Raw genomic sequence first — 19,680 nt, 5'->3', positions numbered from 1 at the left:
ACTCGATGTGGTTTCGTGATTTCAATGGAGAAGTGAAGGGGATACAGGGTGTTCTCGGGTGTAAAGTGTTTCCGAATGGATGTGTATATTTGTACGCATTTTGTGTACAAATATATATATATATATATATTTATGTAAATATTTATATATTTATATTATATTTTATATATATATATATATATATATATATATTTATATATTGAACAATTATATTCTCGCTTGAATCAAATAACGGGAAATCATTATTCATTGCGGCTTGATGCCATTCTTTTATTAAAGTAATATTTTGTTGATGCATTAAGGGTCGGCAAGGGGCCCGGTGAAGACGCCTATCGGCCGGTCTGGAATTGCGGATCCCCCACCCCCCGCTTTAGCGCACACTTTTGCATAAGCACATAAGCATATGCATAAGAAATTCGATTGGTTGAATTTCTTATGCATACGTTTATAGACCAATTAAGATTTTTAAGCGGGGAGCACACACTCTTGCATAAGCGCATAAGCATATGCATAAAAGTCATTCTACAATAGGTAGCAAGTATCCTCGTTGCTAATTGACAATTGCCGATTGACCAATGAAAGTAAATTAAGCAACTTGTCAGTTGATTGGTTAATCTGCAACATATATTCACACACATATGTGCATAAGCATATATACAATTTCCAAAAAGTGGGTGCTTATTAGCCTTGCTACGCTACTGCCTTCTGCTAGGAAGGTCAGGGTATCGATTCTGTAACTTTTTTTAAAGTAAAAATGTGAAAAGTGAAAAATTCTCGCCAATCACGCATTGATTTTAAAATGAAATCGATGTGCGATTGGTGGAAATTTTTCATTTTTCACGTTTTAACTTTAGAAAAAGTTACATAATCGATATCCAGAAAGCATTTTCAGGCCGCATCTCGCGTATACCGGCACGGTAGAGGAACAAGGAGAACACGTCATTATCGGTGCTTGTCTCTCTACGGTGCGTCCGCGTGAGCAATGCAATGGTGTATGTACGTGTATAGACATGCATCACTACATAAAACCCGAGAATTGGTTTCTCAGCGTTGACAACACTGAAACCGAAGTTTCGCGTTGTCACCGCGCGAGGTCTCCAACATCAATTCGGAGTCTGGCTGGACCACAGATTAAGAGTCGGCAGTACACCCAGGCAAACTCCGAATTGATATTGGAGACCTCGTGCGGTGACAACGCGAAACTCCGGTTTCAGTGTTGCCAACGCCGAGAAACCAATTCTCGGGTTTTATGTAGTGGTGTATGTCTGTACACGTACATACACCACTGCATCGCTCACGCGGACGCACGTAAGAGAGACAAGGGGTGCGTTCCGTTATGCACTGCAAGTACTGGCAGTACTACCAATAGCGTTCCGATATAGATAGCAGTGCACTACGAAAGTACTATCATGAGTATATGACGTCATTAATTTTGACGTTATTTCCTGTTGCGATTACTGCAACCGGCGAGGTAAAGCACTCGCAGTAATCAAGATGGCTACCTCCATATGTACGGTGGAACTAACCTTAATAGATGCTGAAACTAACAAAACTTATAACGTTGTAGTGAATGAAGCAGACACAGAACGAGCCAAAAATGGTAATTTTGCATTTCTATATTTAAATTTTTTATGTATAATAATTGTTTGTACTGTATGTTCTTATAGTAAGTACGTATAATTATTACAAGATAATCATTAAATTCGTGAATTTCACTTTGCATTCTACTTTAATTTCCTTGAAATTTTAATTTACTAAATTAAATTTATATATTTTTAACATAGTTTTTTTTCTTAAATTAGATATTGTAATATAATTCATAAATTTATAAAATCTTTTATGCTTTATCTTAATATTTATGTCATAGATACAATGTTTGCAACTACGTTGTTGGAGAATGCAAAACAATGCCAACAAATTTATAACGTACCTGATGATAATAATAAGGAAAATAAGAAATCTAGTCAAGGTATGTTCCAAATAGCATTTATTTGAGATAATTATATACTAGGATCTAGTGTAAAATATCAGTAATGTTTTCTGTAATATTCAGAACAGCATAATTGGACGAAGCAAGAGATAATGCTATTGTTAGATATATATACATCTAAAGAGAAAGATTTTCACAGTGGTAAGAATACAGTGAAGCATTGTTGGGAGTCAGTTGCTAATGAAATGCAGAAAATGGGACATGATATTAGTGGACAGAAATGTTGTATAAAATTTCAAGCGATGAAAAGGACTTACAAATCCATAAAAGATCACAACAAGAAATCAGGAAATAATACAAAAAAATGGGAATATTTTGAGGTAACTTTTTTAACTCTTATCTTGCATAATTTTATATCAAACAAAGATCTTATCTATATTTATATATATATACATATATATATATATAGATTTTTGTATAAATGATTTGTATATATATTTCAGCTTATGGATAAAATATTTAGTGAAAAACCATGGGTTGAACCATTAGCAGTTGCTGGTACAAGTTGTAATACTGACAGTGAAAATTCCTCTACAGAAGAAATTCGTGAACAATTAAGTAATAAAATAATATAGTTTGTTCATTATAAATACATTTGTAATATTAATCTAACTTATAAAAATATATTTTATCTTTCCAAAGCGGCAGCAAGAAAAAGAAAATTAAATATAGACAAATATTTAGAAGAAATGTTAGAAGAGAAAAGATTGAAACGTGAAGCAGATAATAAAAAACACACAGAAAAGATGAAACAACTTGATGATATAAAAAGCTTATTAAAAAAGCTAATTGACAAATAGTTTTATATATGTTTAATTTTTTATTTTTAGGGCTCCGACACAATAAAAGGAATTTCTTGTTCTTTATGCAGGATTCATACAGCATAAAAATTAAATTTTCTGATTGGACATCGGACGTCGTACGTCGAATATCGGACGCTGTGTGAATCCTGCATTATTCCTTTCATTGTATTTAAGCTCTTATATTTTTGTTTATTAATGAATATGTTTAATGAATGTTGTTTTTTATGTTTATAGATGTTAGGGCCATTCCTACTGTGGAATGATCCCTATGTTAACAAATTTTGTTTAAATTTTGTTTAAATTTTATTTTGTTTTTTTAGTTTATTTGTACTTAATTTTTATTTAAAACATTATTAAAAATTAATGTTAAAAAGAATAAAAGATGAAACAGAAAATGAAAATGAAACTAAAAATGAAACTTTATGTAACTTTATGAAACTTTCTGTGATAGAATAAGACCTAAAAGACTGTTTTTCATAGTTTAAGTATTTTTAGGTATAAATTAATAAAAAAATAAGACAAATAAAATAGTTTTTATTTATTAATGGTATACAAATGGTATAAAGATTATAAATAAAGTATACATTCTTAAAAATATATATAATGTATTTTATATGTATATGTATTATACAAATAGTTGACGATTTAGAAGTGTTTGGGCGATAAAATCTCTTTTTTGTATGCCTTCTTCTTTAGTTGCACTATCGATAATTTCATGATTTTCATTTTGTCTATCATTAACAATTATAGGTATATCTATTATATCATTATGTAATAAACATATATTATGTAAAATGCAACAAGTTACTATATATTTTGGTATTAAGTCAGTCCTAGTCATTGGTAAAGTATCGAGAATACTTCTAAATCTTCCTTTTAATAATCCCAATGACCTTTCTACAATCATTCGTGAAGAAGAATGTATTTTATTATAATTTGTTTGAGTTTCTGTCAAATGCCCATTATCTCGAAAAAGTATCATAATGTATTTTTGTATTCCATATGCAGAATCCCCCAATAAGTGACTATTTTCAGGAAAATTTTCCTCTGTGCACATATTCTGAAATCCTGATAGTCTGAAGACTCTCATATCATGTACGGACCCAACTTGTCCAGCATAACAGTGAATAAATTTTAGACTTGAATCACATATAACCTAAAAAATATTTATTTATAATAATATTAAGTTTATCCAATTCACACACACACACACATACACACACACACTTTTATGTACCTGTAATTGTATTGAATGATATCCTTTTCTATTTATATAACATTCGGGGTTCTTTTTTGGTGCTGCTATTTTTATATGAGTACAATCAATTGCACCTAATACTTTTGGGAACCCATATCTATTTTTTATTGTTGTCCATGTAGCGTTGGCTTCTTCCAGGGATGGCCATTTTATAAATGTATGCAAATGGTAGTATAAAGCATTGACTACTTTCATAACACTTCTCCAAGCTGTTGCTCTTCCAATACCAAATCGATCACTTACACATCTATTACAAAAATATTCTAGGTCAGATTTTTTTAACATTGTAATTATATACTTAAAGAAAAAAATAAACTAGATAGAAAAATTTTATATATAAAATTATGAAATATTTACCTGTATGAATTGGGTGTAGCCATCATCCAAATAGCTATTAATAATTGCTTCTCAGGTGTTATTGGATGACGCCCGAATTTTTCTGAGTGTTTCTGAAGATGAGGAGTTAATAATTCCAACACAAATATAAATGTTGCCCGTTTCATCCTGTACAAAGTACATGACTTTTTATAATTTCTGATATGTAATATTTTATATTTTTGTATTTTTGTTTAATACCTTACCGAAAATGGGTTTTAAATTCCATATCTGAATATAATGATACAATATTTTTAACGTAATTTTTACATTTTATTCTAGGTATTTTAATTTGTCGTCTCATTTCATTTATTAATTCCATTTCTAAATCGCTTTCACTTGATGACTCACTCGAATCATATATATTCTCGATTAAATTATATGTAATTAATGCAATAACGGTATTATCCATTTCACCAATTTTTCACTCGATGATTATTAGCGAAAAAGGTTAGTTACAAGTCTGCTGAAAGCGTACTGTAGTGCGTTCCGTTTTACTATTTTGCAGTAGCTTCAAAGTGCACAAAATTAAAAAGGAACGCTGTCAACAGTACACTTGCATGACGTCATAGTGCCAGTACTTGCAGTGCATAACAAAACGCACCCAAGGACCGATAATCACGTGTTCTCCTTGTTCCACTACCGTGCCGGTATACGCGAGATGCCGCCTGAAAATGCTTTCTGGCCTTCCGTAGCAGAAAGCAGTAACGTAGCAAGACTAATAAGCACCCATTTTTGTAAATTTTATATATGCTTATGCACATATGTGGATATATTATTTATATATAAATATATATATATATATAAAATATACTAATTTACTCTCAATTATATATGCTACTGTTATTATTTATCATTAGACAATTATAAAACAGAGGTTATAGATTTGGTCTGACTACACTGGCCTCAAATTAAAGTTGTATATATATTTATTTTAACGTTTCGACCATACGGGATGTGGTCCTTTTCAAAAATACAGATTGGAATATCAGAGAGTTACAGCATTTCGTCTTTAAGATGTAAGCGCAAATTATGATTCGGAGAGATTTAACTTGTCAAATAACAAAATATAAAATAAATTATAAAACATATACATATATAATTTGTAGTGCTATATATATATGTTTTATAATTGTCTAATGATAAATAATAACAGTAGCATAATTGAAAGTAAATTAGTCTACAATGTTAGACACGGGTACTTGTTAGATTTGATAATTTATTGCTTATACTTTTTCGAGAGACAAGAATAAGAGAACGAATATAAATTATTATTAGCTTGTATAGCAATCATAGATTGACGAATATGCGTTGGTTATTCTTGATTTCTTTTCTATTATTGATATTATTGTATAATTTGCTCCATAAATACTTATAACATATAAAAGAACTTATGTCGAGTAATATTGATCAATGCAAAGGATGTTCAGTATGTATCACCCAGTAAATTATTAGAGTTCAAATATATCAATATCAATTTTTTAATAATATATTGGAATACAGAGAAATGATAAAAAAATATATTTCGGCAATAAAAATTTTATAAATATATTGAAAATATTTTTACTACACGCGCGCGTGCGCGCACACACACACACACACACACACACACACACACACACACCCACATACACACTATATAAATGCAAAATAATACAGAAAATAAATTTTTAATAAAAATCAACATACCAGCTATTTGTGTGTGCATATGTAGCTGCAAGCATGCAACGGATTTATTACTTGATAAATTTATTTACGGACTTATTTTGCATTTATATATATATATATAGTGTATGTAATTGTAAAAATGATTAAAATATTTTCAATATTTAAAAATTTTCAAGTTTATCGCTTTATATTTCTATAATTTTTCTATATTCTAATATATTGTAAAAAAATTGATATTGATATATTTGAACTCAAGTTTTTTACGTGATTGAATATTATTGCATTGAGCCATCATACGTTACTCGTAAGTTCTTTTACGTTATAATAGTGTTTATGTAGCAGAGAGAAAGAGATAAGAGAGAGATTATACAATATAACTTCAATAATCGAAAAAAATCACGATAACGCTATTGTCATATCTATGTGTGTGCATATATATAAACTTATATATTATATATTTTATAAATAAGTAAAATATTATGCAGACAATGTATACAATATAAAATGTTCAGTTTGTGCTATGCTTCAATCAATAACACTGGTCGACAAAAAATGACTTTTTTCAGGTTCGAAGATTTCCAAAGCGTATTTTTGTAGATTTTTTTCATGCCGATTACAAATTCGGCCGCAAAAATTGCGTATCACGTCACGTTTTTTAGATATCTTGATCTAAAGATGCAAAAATTCGTTCAACGCATTAGTGTTTGTGTCTACATGGATGTTACTACATATGCGATGTAAGAGAGACAAGGACAGAATGATAGTCTCTCTTTGTCAAGCTGTTAGCTGTCAGTATGTTACCACGGAAATTTCCCCTGCTCCTTATGAATCTAGTGAGAATCTTATCGTCCAGATATTTCATAAAATAAGTGACATAACTTTGGTTTTTTTTTTTTTAAATATATTCTTGATATAATAAAGTAGTCCGCCAAAGAGTCGGATTTTGCATTTTTGCTCTGAAAAATTTATAATAAATAAAATACGGACTCCTGGCTAACCCAACCTTACCCGTTACTAGCTGCGCATTCCTTCAAGTTATATTATAAATTTTATTTTCATCTTTTTTTCAATAAATAACTCTTTGGCGGACTGCATTTGAGCTTACTGATTAAGAATATCATAAATTTAATAAGATTCATTCAGTAGTTTCGCTAATATCTGGAATATAAGAATCTCTAATTCCCGGCCGGCCGATAGGCGTCTCCACCATGTCGCCTGCCGACCCTAAAGCAGGGAGCACACACTTTTGCATAGGCGCATAAACGTAAGCATAATAATTTTGATTGGTCTATAAACGTATACATAAGAAATTCAACCAATCGAATTTTTTATGCATATGCTTATGCGCTTATGCAAGAGTGTGTGCTCCCCGCTTTAATAGTCAGATCGCCAAAGGTCTGTCTAAAGAGGAGACCGTCATTTTTGCCCTTACCGACACACTTTGCCTTTGGTTCGAGTCCAGGCTAATAAAATCCTTTGATTTTACCAAAAAACTTTGCCTTTGGTGCGAGTTCAAACTAAAATCTTTTTATTTTACACGTATAATCAAAGGATTTTAGCCTGAACTCGTACCAAAGGCAAAGTTTTTTGGTAAGATCAAAGGATTTTATTAGCCTGGACTCGAACCAGAAGCAAAGTGTATCGGTAAAAGGCAAAAATGACGGTCTCCTCTTTAGACAGGCCTTTGGCGATCTGTCTATTAATCTGTGGCTGGACGACTTGTCGACCTTTAAATTTAAATCAGGGGGTCGATTGTGTAATTTTTTCTAAAGTAAAAATGTGAAAAGTGAAAAATTTTTTCCAATCACACATCGATTTTATCTTAAAATCAATGCGTGATTGGTGGAAATTTTTTACTTTTCACGTTTTCACTTTAGAAAAAGTTATACAATCGACCCCCAGGTCTAGTCCACAATAGATGGCGTCCTAACCCGTAATGTGAGTACGGCTTAACATATGGCCCGTGAGATAACACTGTCATTGGTCAGGCTGACATTAAACTTTGGGAGGAAGAAGAAGAGGAAGAAAGAAGAAAAAGTTGATAACATTATTATTATTGCAATTTAGAGAGGAATAAAGAGAAGTCTCTTTTTATACTTTTAGGTGTGAATTACGTACAGAATTTTTTTTAAGATATTATTTATACTTGTATACGCATTTCTCTATTAAATTCAAATATCTGTTATATCAGTTAAAGAGAATTATTATATCAGAAACGAAGATAATAAAGCGAACATAAAATATAAGCTTTTGGTTAATTGCGTCACTTATCTGTATAAGTATAAAATGTTTCTTTCTTCTGAATATTTCTTATTTCTTTATCATATATGAAATTGTTATTATATTACAAAATAATTACTGCTGTTACGCTATTAGAATAATAAAAATATTTGCAAGAATGTATAATTTTATTTATCAAATTTTTCAAAGGTATGATTCTTGTTTCAAATGTATAATACATTTTTTGGTATATTAAAGATGAACAATAGCAAGTTATATATACTTAATTATGAAAAATATATTTATAAAAAATAAATTATAATCACATCACATTTATGTATATATAAATAATGTGCGCGTAATACATATGCAAATCTTGTCTGATTATAAAACATAACTTTTTGTATATTTATTTAATAAATTTATTACAATTTAGTTATTTGTTTTATTATTCCATTTATCAAAGCAAGGTATATAGTTGAAAATACAGTATTTAATATATTTTCAATTTTTGAGTAATATGTCGTCTAACTATTTCCATATAAAATATGTATTACAATGAAATAATTAGAGTAGTTTTTTTATTCTTAAGATATAATTGTTGATCTGTGAAATTACTATATAACATTTTAATTTTAATATAAAATATATTTTTAAAAGTTGACTTTTGATCTAACAATAAGTTAATTTCATATTAATATATATATATATATATATATATATATATATTAATATTAAATTAACTTATTGTTAGATCAAAATAATATATATATATATATATATATATATATATATATATATATATTAATATTTATGTTTTAATGGCGGATTATTTAGGTTTTCTTAATAATTTATAAAAATATGTACCCAGATAGCCACAGTAATTATTATGACATTATTTTGATGGCAAATGATGCATTTTGACATCAAAATGATGTCATAATAATTACTGTGGCTATCTGGGTATAAATATAAAAATGATTTGTTACAAAATATCTCATAAAAATTAGTGTTGTAAATCATGTAAGGAAATTAATTTCAAATTTTATATTAATGTAAGAATGATTTATAATAAATTTAAGTTTTGTTTATTACTCTTAACAATCGCTCGTAAATTGGTCTTTTATTAATTTTACTTTTTATTGCGTAATATAATACGAGCTTTTTAATTTTTTATTTTAAAATTAGTGTTATTTATTTTATTTTACTCAAGTATATTTATTTTATTATATATATATATATTTATTTATTTTATATATATATATTTTTTTTAATTTTATTTATTTATATATATTTTTTTTTAATTTATAAATGTATTTTTTATTATTTATATTTTAAAAATTTTATTTATACATATATATATATTTAATTTATATATATATATATTATTTTTATATATATATTTATTTATAACTACTTTATTTTACAATTTAATTAATTTTTGTTTACAGAAATTCTCTGATTGGTCAATTATACTAGTTATCCTGAACATTGATCGCTTTGATTGGTTCGGTCCAATTAAAGTCCCTAGAAGACTTCTAAGGACTCTAGCATATTATCATTGTTTCCTTTTGTCTGTATACAGAATGACATTCAATTTAGCTGCTTTTTCATATATCGTAGCATTAATCGGGGACGCATTTTTAATATTTTTCGCGATATTTCACGTATGTGTCTCGTCTGACGAGTTTGTAAAATAATTCACGCCGATGAAAGTCATTATAGACATTTCTACGCACGTTAAATAAATTGCGTATAACCTTAAAACGATAATATGTATATACAGGGTGTCATACAAATACAAAAATGTTTTAAACAAAAGTTGTAGGGCTTTAACAAATACATAAAATGGTGATACATATTTGACCTTGACAGCAGTTATGAAAAAAAGTCTCAAGGTCAACTTTAAAATCTTAAATTTTTTATTATATTATCTACTAATTAATTGAAACAACTTTGATCTAAAACATTTTTTCTGAAAATGCTCCCATTGATTTTGACATGTTTTTGAAATGATTGACCTTGAGACTGTCTTTCATAACTGCCATCAAATATGTATCACTGTTTCATGTATTTGTTGAAGCCCTACAACTTTTGTTTAAAACATTTTTATCTGTTGCGCTCAGTTTTCAAAATATTCAGACACCCTCTATATATATTAAATATACTGTTAATTAATATAATTAAATCTTTCAGGTAATCACATTCGATGAATTGAAAACTGGATATAAAAATCCAATCGATCAGTGTAATAATTTAAATCCGGTAAGATATGCAGATAATGTAAGATATATTGTTTACAGTATTGTTCAGTCATTACATTTTGATTTCAGTTAGTTCTGCCGGAGTATATATTGCATATTGTAATCAATTTTTTCTTTTTAATCAGTGAACAGTATTTTTCACTGTTCATCAATATTCCACTGATAGCCTATCATGTCTGGCGATACATAAACAGACCTTTGATGACAGAGTCTGGCTTGTATGATCCTACAAGCATAATGAACGCTTATGATTTGTCTATGTACCAAAGAGAAGGATGGGTTAAGCTAGCATTTTATCTTCTTTCATTTTTCTACTATTTGTATGGGTGAGTTGTTCCTTCCTTCCTCTCTGCATCTTTTTTCCTTTTCTCTGTCATTTTTTCTCTACCTTTTATCATATAATCTCTGTCTTATCATATCTAATCATGTTGTAAATAATTATAATTTTTTTCTGTAATTTATATTTCAGAATGATCAACTCCTTGATTAATTAAAACCAGTAATTGTCAAAGTTGATAAAAATTTAATTTCTCTTATGCAACAATGCATGTATCGGAGAAGCACAAGAAATGAGATGTTAAATTAATTTATTATATTGAAAGTTTTGTATAAATGACACAATATGAGAGAAAAGTTTTTTGTGATGGATTATCTAGATTGTATCTAGACTTTATACATATAATTCCAACATAATTCCAATATAATTTGTTTAAATATTTTTTTCACATATGTATGGTATGTATATGTTTCGAACAAAGTATCTTTTACAAAATAAAGATTAAGTATATTTTGAATCTATTAGAATATTATTCATATTTTTAGACACAAAAAAAAATATCTCGAAATAAATATGGATTCTATTCATATTTTGATATAAATTTAACTTTATAAACTCTCTGTTAGTAATTTTTGATGTATATTTTTTATATGCAGAAAATTATACCCATATTTAATAACTACATAATAACTTCTTTATATACATAATACATAAATTAGAGATTTTTAATACTGGCAATTTGCATAATATATTGATTTTTGCTTTATTCAAGTTTATATTAATTTATTTTATCACACAAACTAAAATACGATTTTTACTTATGGAAAAAAGATGCATATATTCTACTGCAACATTATTAAATAACATACACATACGAACTTACATCTATATTTTCTATCGTAAGTAAAGATAACATGGAACATAAATACAATAAAAGTCCAAATTAATGTACCATAGTTTAAAAATACCATTTATTTAATACATTAAATGAGAGTTAAACAAATAAAATATATACTGAATTTGTATTTCGTTACAGTGGATTAATATAATTTTTAAAACAAAAGTGAAAGAGAGATACATTAAGATCTTATTGGAAAATTCTAACAAAAAGAGAGTAGTGTTATGCGTATAATATAAAATATTTTTCTGCAATTGGTGTGTATCTTTTTAAAGCAAAATTATTTTTAATACAAGGTGTCCCATAGAAAATTGTTTTTTTATCAATAAAATAAACTGGTATACATTTATATCCATTAAAAATTGTAGACTTTCCTCTTTCCAACACAATTTTTGTTTTCTAAATAACTGCATGCATTAAAAACTAACAACCGATTAGTTTCAGCAATTTTCTATGGGCTCTGTTTAAAAACTTTATATTTTAGTACTTTAGAGGTAAGCTAAACTAAATAATTACTATGCATTATAATATAAATTTAAAAAAAACATTTTGCAATCATAAAATGTGAATTTTCCATAAATACATATATTTAAATTTGTAAGTTTCATATAACATTTTAAATTATTGAATACATTATAAAAGACATTATTAATTGTAGGCCTAGTGGTCAGAGTCATAATAATGGCCAACATTTTTAACCTGTTTTATGAACGACTGGGCATGAGTTATGCTGAATATTTTTAATCTGATCTATTAACTTAGGATATTCTTCCATTAAAGCTATAAAGTCTGAGGTCTTTACAATATCTTCTAAATATAATTTGATAAAGTCTTTAGCATATTTTTCCAATACTTTTTCCGTTATGTAAATATGCAATCTTTAAATGTATTACAACGTTCACTTTTGTTGTATTTCTAATTAAATATGATTCACATTTTAATTTAAGATCTTTTATCTTGTATTTATTAGCTGTGATAAAAAGTTCATATATTATATATATATCTATATTTTATAACTTATTAGATAGATGACCAGTTTGTACAAAAAGTGATAATTGCTTTAGAGTATCACATTTTATATCCAATATGTGTACCACATTAGTTTGGCTTTCTTGTAAATCGCTGTTAAACATAGCTTTAAACACTTTACTTTTTGAACATAGTAAAAGCTTATTTACTCGAACATCTCCTTCATTTGTTTGTAATGTAACAGATGAATTAGGTATTTCAGTAGGAACAAAAATATCAATATCTGTTTTAAATGGCTTAAATGAATGGTTTACACTACTATTAGTCACGCTAATAGTGTATGGAATTCGAAGTATATTGTAAGTGTCCCATTATGTAAATACATTTTTTGATTTTTGATACAATGAATTTCATCTATTTGATACAATAATGTTTCGATATTAAGTATTAATTTTTTATCTGCCTTTTTGCAAATTTTTTTATTATTAATATTTAAAAAAAAACAGAATAAAGACATGTTTCAGAAAAATTCTTAATTGAATCGGAATTCTTTAGGCACCTCTTGCCATAAAAATACACTGTACCCTTTTCAGGGACAGGGTGCATAGAACATAGAAAATCATTGTTTATTGCACTGGATATAACTTTACCATATTTATGAATTTTCAAAAAATTCTCAATGCTCCATGTGTAATAAAATTTGTTTTCTGTCAATTCTGTTTTACAATGGATACTGACATCTTTAATAATGGGGGTGGATGTGGACATCTTGGTCATCAATGCTGCAAATAATGTTTAATATTTTATACAAATTGAATATATCTTAAAAAATATTTCATAAAATAATTTTTTATATATTATTTATTTATATATTATTTTAAATATTTGTACAATTCATCAATATCAATTATATATCTCTAAAACAATAATGCAATAATCATTATATTTTCTTCAGAATATTGATTATAATAATTTTATATAAACACTATACTGACAAACATATATTTCTTTATTATTACTCAATTAAAAACCATTTACAAATTTGATTTTAGTTCTAACAATTTAAAAAAAAAATAAAGATACAATAAAGATAAAAAATAGACTTAAAAAAAAAAATAATTTCTATAACAGTTTTTTTTAAAGGAAAGAGAATATTTTACAACATTGTTTTAATATAAATAACTTCAAATTTTTAAATTTATTAATAAATTTTATTTATTAATTTTTTTTAATTTATATAAAATAACAATTAAGAAAATAAAAATTAAGAACAAAAATTTTGTTTTTTATAGAAATGTATTTTTTCTTTGTAATTACCATTATGAAAAAAAATGGAAACTAATATTACCTTATTTCATAATATACTTGCAAGAATGACATACATCAAAGAATGTTTTCATTAAAATTTAATTTATTGAAAATTTAATTGTCCAATATGTTTAAAATTTTATAAAAAAGAAATGGAGGTCAGAAAAAAAAATGTTTATCTTAGGAAAAAAGTTAATAATAAGTTTAAAAATAACTATAATTTATGTTAAAAAAAAATAACTTATTTTTTTATTAACTCTGTAATTATATATATATATATATATATATATATATATATATATATATATATATTACAAGGTTGGGTAAAGTAATTATATATAGTTAATTAGTTAAAAAAAATAAAACAATAGTTAGCTTACAGAGTTAATAAAAAAATGAGTTACTTTTTTTAACATAAATTATAATTATTTTTAAACTTATTAACTTTTTTCCTAAGATAAACATTTTTTTCTTTTCTGACTGTCATTTCTTTTTTATAAAATTTTAAACATATTGGACAATTAAATTTTCAATAAATTAAATTTTAATGAAAACATTCTTTGATGTATGTCATTCTTGCAAGTATTATGAAATAAAGATAATATTAGTTTCCATTTTTTTTTTCATAATTGTAATTACAAAGAAAAAATACATTTCTATAAAAAACAAAATTTTTGTTCTTAATTTTTATTTTCTTATATATAATTGTTATTTTATATAAATTAAAAAATTTAATAAATAAAATATTAAGTTAAAAAATTTTGAAGTTATAACATTTTAATTTTAATATAAAATATATTTTTAAAAGTTGACTTTTGATCTAACAATAAGTTAATTCAATATTAATACAACTATACATTTTTTAGCTTTATTAAAAATTCCAATTTTTTTCAATTTTAGAGAAACAAGGAAAGAATAAATTATTATTTGCAATTAAAACATTTTGAATATTTTATTGCTTTTGAATGTTATGTAAATAGTATACATATATACATTTAACTATGGATGTTGCGTATGTAAATGTGTATATGGATAAAATAAAGAATTTTTCTTTACAATTATATACAATAATATTACAACATTTATACAAGATGTTAAAAACGTATAATTTGCGTAGTGTTATATTTTTATAAAAATAATTTTAAACAGTTCTAGTGAGATCTGAATTAACGTAAGTATGATTTAATAAATGTTGAGACTCCAATCTAGTTGTGACTCTTTCTTGATTGTCCCATCTTGAGTGATAATTTGAAAGTATTTCCCTTTTGGGTTTCAACATGAGCTTAATATTTCCATAATATATGTCTATGTCTTTAAAAGCGTTCAATAAGAATATAGCAATTATAACTATAAGAAAGCCACAAGAGGCACCCAAAGTATTTTCTATGCTCATTTTCTCCCATTCTCTGAATAAAATCGCGGATGCTATTATTACTAATGTCGTGAAGAAGACATAATAAATTGGTGTTACAACAGATGTGTCGAACAAATCAAGTGATTTGTTTAAATAATTCATTTGTACTGTGATGCAAAGAATAATACTAAATATGAAGACCCAGGTCAGCCAAACGGCAAACGCATTCTCTTTACCAGAGATGGTTTCCTTCAGAGCCAAGCCTAAGCCTTTACAGTTCATAACAGTTAAGGAGCCCACAGAGGAGCACAAACATATATATACTAAAATATTTTGTTTACCGTACGCTGGACCGAAATAAAATACAATCAACAGAGTAAACATTATTACAATTAAAACGTATGATATGTAAGCTGGTTGTCTTATTTTGACAATTAATTCACTTAAACTGCTAACTTTTTCCTCTTTGGGGGAATGCAATACTATTATGGTAGAACCTAGGATACATAATAAACAACCAATCTGAAAAAAAAAAAAAAACAATTTTATTGTTAATATTATGAAATGTTGCTAAGTATTATATAATTATTATTTCTTTTGATACAGATTTTCTTTTACCTTTCCCAATAGATTTAACTTTTCATTAAGATATTTGGAAGCTAATACTGCCGATACTAGAACACTCAACGCACCCAATGGTGTTACAAGTGACGCAGATGCAAATGCATATGCAATAAAATTTGCCGCTTCTCCTATTCCCACTGTACATTCATTTTACATATTGTTATTAAAAAAACCGACAATACTTACAACATTATACTTATAATCTTGAAATTTATACATACTTGATAAAAAACCAGCCCACCATATCCATTCTTTTAAATAGCCAAAACCACCAGAGGATGCACGTATTCCACCGTACCTCTGAAGCCGGATCAAGGCTATTTTTTTAATGATAAAACTGGCACCTATAAATAACAGATTAACAAATAAATTTAAAGATATAAAAAATTATATAATATATAGTTTATTTCAGTTATTTCCCAAAAAAGGATCTGGTTTAAAATTATTCTTTTATCTTCACAAAACTATTTTATCTTATTCTTAACTTTTTAATTTACATCTAAAATTTACACTATCGTTACTTAAATAAAATAATTTATATCATAAAATATAACTAATATTTCACAAAGCAATACAAAACAAATCTAAACAAAACTATAAACAGAATTCAAATTTTACAAAATAAATAACAATGTCCTTATTAACTTCATTGTACCTTAACTTTAATTTTAATCTTTATAATCTAAATATGCTTTTGTTTTGATAAAAGAAAAACAATTGATTTTTGTGTTTAATTGTGTATCTCTCTTTTCTAACTTTTTTTCTATAAAAATAATGTAACCAATATACTGACAAATCGAATGTTAATACTATTTAAATTACAAACCTATAAATCCACTTGAACTAATCGCTAGTCCTAAACCGATATAAAAACTTGTTGTATCATAATTTTTATCGTCATTTGTCACCTCTGTTGTAAAACTCATGTTTTGTTACAAAAATTCAGAGTTGACAGGTGACAGATGACAGGTGAAAGTTGATGAACGTTCAAACTATTCGAAGTCCGAATCCGAACTGATACTAAAGGCTTCTTTCTATTTTTTCTATTCCTAATCTTTCTTTATTGTGCACAGAGCTTTATGTAGCTTTATATCTTCTAGTTTTTTCCATGATATACATAGCCACATCTAGATATTCCATACATTATGACGTAGATTTTATGTTAAAACTGTGGACGTTTGAACGTTATAAAAGGTAAACATTGATGATTCCACGATTTGAAAGAATTTCTAATATTATAGAAATTTAATATCAAGTTCATTCTTTGACTTAAAAATGTAATCTTTTTTTTTATAAAATTAATTTTCGAAATTGTAAAAAAAAGAAATAAATAAATTAGATATTGCATACAGAATTCTTATTTATAAAATTTTATTTATTTAAACATAAAAGACAAGTGTATTTCTATCAATTTTTTTTAAAGAATTTCGAAAAGATGATGCAAAACGTGGAGATAAAAGCAAAAATTCGGGATATCGATTATACTATTTCAAAAGCCAAAGAACTGAGTAATAATGATGGAAAAATAATAACACAACATGATATTTTCTATAATGCAACAAAGGCAAGATTAAAGCTACGAAAATTTGAGGTAAAAACAATTATTCATTTCTTATTTAATGCATTTATTATTATTAGTATAAAAAATAGATATTTCAATTATTAGAATATTTTTCATGAAACGACAATTCTATAATAGTGTATAATATTCTAAGAATGTCTTTTTTTAAGATTTATTAAAGTTATATTGCATTATCTATCTAATAGAATTTTTTATTTTTTTATAGGATGGTACTGCACAATTAATTTCTTATGTGCGACCAAATATAATAGGACCAAAAGTATCTGCTTATGACAAAGTTTCCATATATGAAAATATTGTAGACTTAGTAGATACTATTTTGTCAAATGCTTTGGGTACAGTAGGAGTCATTAAAAAGACAAGACATGTATTTATTGTTGGGCGAACACGAATACACATTGATAATGTCGAGAATTTGGGAAATTTTATAGAATTGGAGGTTTGCGAGAGAGTTTCTTTCTACTGTGAAGCTTTGTTAGAGAATGAAGATAAACAATTTTTTAATGATGTATTGTATTAATGCAGGTAATGATGCAATCAGGCAATGCAGATACAGACTGCGACCGGGAAACTGCAGAAAAAACTGCTAATGATCTTCTTCAAGTGCTGTCCGTAAAGGAAGAAGATTTAATTGCAGAAGCATACATTGATTTACTCAATCGCAAGAATACAATGTAAATATGATGAATCTTACATTTTGTATGAATGCAAAGAAATGATCAATTTATTGATTGAAAATATAAAGATTTGTATTTTTTCTACTTTATAGAATTCAATAAATTTTGATAAAAAATGATTTTCACAAAAGAGAAGATTTTTTAGAAATATATTTTTTCTTTTTTCTTCTATTTTTTATCTGTATATATCTAAAAATATTTTCTATATATTGAAGTTAATGCTGAATGTTGAAATAAGTAAGACTATTAAATTTTGTAGCATATTTTAAATATTATTTATAATGTATAAAGTTCCTAATGCATTATTTTGTTCTTGAAATATCATCAAGTATTTTTCTGCTAACATAGTGTATACAATGAAATTTTTCTGGAGTTCTTAGGATTTCTGAATCAAGTTGTTGTGTTTTTCTTTCTCATATATATCAATATTTCATATTGATTTTTGATGTAATATTTTCTTCTTGGGCTTTACTTGTACTTGAAAAATATCAATTGTTCTATTATTCGTTATATAATATAAAATATTCCAGGTAGCAAATGTACACCATTTTAACATCGATGACATTATTTTGACGTCGAATGACGTCATTTTGACGTTGAATAACGTCATGTTAACGTTTAATGATATCAATTTGCTATATATATATATAGTTGGGGTAATATATAATAATATATTATCGGAGAGTCTCTCTGATAAAACCCATAATGACATCATGTCACTTAAAATTAATTTTGGGAAACATTTTTTTTTATATTACAATTATTTATTTATTCTATTGTTCACACATATTCTAACAATATTCAGCAAAATAAATTTTTTGAAAAATTATATAAAGCAATTATCTTATTATTATAAAGAACTTTAAATTTATGATTCCTTGTTCTCATCTTTAAATAAAATTTTTGAATCATTTATTTTGTCTAGATAACTTTTAAGTAATAACTAAAATCATGATGAGTCATTATATGAAGTTATGAGTTTTTTTTATGTAAGCTAGTATAATTAAGTAAATACTATAAATCAAGAACCAGAATTAGAAAAAACAAGATTAATTGGATCTAGATCTTTCTTTATTATATCTAAACATTTCTTTATTATATCTAAAAACATTTTTTCTTATTGGATATATATTAATTATATTATTTATCAATAAAAATGATACAGTGGTATATTATAATATATTCACAGTTGAATATGAGGTATTGCAGAAGTTAGTGGTGACTTACTTATAGGTTGACGCGAGCTACAAACAGTTTTAAAATATGTTTTTTTAAAGGTCTTTTAGGTCACTCTGACAATGAATATGAAATTAATTGTCAATATTTGTTTCATGGCAAGAAAACTTCTTTAATACGTCACATATTGTAGTTTTAATATGACAAAATTCGAAAAAATCACACTTTCTTATAAAT

General features: G+C 26.3%; 4 protein-coding genes across 6 annotated transcripts; 3 read left to right on the top strand and 1 right to left on the bottom strand.

Moving 5' to 3' along the window:
* The first annotated feature begins 1,197 nt into the window (after positions 1-1,197).
* On the top strand, positions 1,198-3,307 carry LOC114934473 (uncharacterized). The gene is made up of 5 exons (XM_029307126.2): positions 1,198-1,600; positions 1,868-1,969; positions 2,054-2,310; positions 2,434-2,548; positions 2,633-3,307. Exons 1-5 carry the CDS (start codon positions 1,495-1,497, stop codon positions 2,788-2,790), a joined length of 738 nt encoding a protein of 245 aa, XP_029162959.2. The 5' UTR covers positions 1,198-1,494; the 3' UTR covers positions 2,791-3,307.
* A 6,542-nt stretch (positions 3,308-9,849) lies between these two features.
* cni (protein cornichon) lies at positions 9,850-11,372 on the top strand. 2 transcript variants are annotated; one of them, XM_029310646.2, is made up of 4 exons: positions 9,850-9,981; positions 10,511-10,579; positions 10,648-10,904; positions 11,048-11,372. In XM_029310646.2, the coding sequence occupies exons 1-4, from the start codon at positions 9,901-9,903 to the stop codon at positions 11,070-11,072; spliced, it is 432 nt and encodes a 143-aa protein (XP_029166479.1). In that variant the 5' UTR covers positions 9,850-9,900; the 3' UTR covers positions 11,073-11,372. The 2 variants fall into 2 exon arrangements, with proteins under 2 accessions (XP_029166479.1, XP_029166480.1); XM_029310647.2 differs by lacking the exon at positions 9,850-9,981 and adding an exon at positions 9,988-10,165.
* Positions 11,373-14,967: 3,595 nt separating this feature from the next.
* On the bottom strand, positions 14,968-17,156 carry spict (magnesium transporter spict). Its single transcript, XM_029310654.2, has 4 exons — positions 16,835-17,156; positions 16,230-16,352; positions 16,003-16,145; positions 14,968-15,906 (listed from the first exon to the last, which is right to left on the bottom strand). Exons 1-4 carry the CDS (start codon positions 16,932-16,934, stop codon positions 15,172-15,174), a joined length of 1,101 nt encoding a protein of 366 aa, XP_029166487.2. The 5' UTR covers positions 16,935-17,156; the 3' UTR covers positions 14,968-15,171.
* On the top strand, positions 17,112-18,386 carry LOC114937235 (uncharacterized). Of its 2 annotated transcripts, none has more exons than XM_029310655.2 (4): positions 17,112-17,202; positions 17,432-17,599; positions 17,796-18,029; positions 18,116-18,386. In XM_029310655.2, exons 2-4 carry the CDS (start codon positions 17,444-17,446, stop codon positions 18,266-18,268), a joined length of 543 nt encoding a protein of 180 aa, XP_029166488.1. In that variant the 5' UTR covers positions 17,112-17,202; positions 17,432-17,443; the 3' UTR covers positions 18,269-18,386. The 2 variants fall into 2 exon arrangements, with proteins under 2 accessions (XP_029166488.1, XP_029166489.1); XM_029310656.2 differs by lacking the exon at positions 17,112-17,202 and adding an exon at positions 17,209-17,285.
* The last annotated feature ends 1,294 nt before the right edge of the window (positions 18,387-19,680 follow it).

Source organism: Nylanderia fulva, unplaced genomic scaffold (assembly GCF_048542155.1).
Source record: "Nylanderia fulva isolate GAGA-0341 unplaced genomic scaffold, ASM4854215v1 Scaffold64, whole genome shotgun sequence".
Taxonomy (NCBI): domain Eukaryota; kingdom Metazoa; phylum Arthropoda; class Insecta; order Hymenoptera; family Formicidae; genus Nylanderia; species Nylanderia fulva.
Note: the sequence above shows the minus strand (reverse complement) of the source record. Positions and strands in the feature narration are given on the sequence as shown.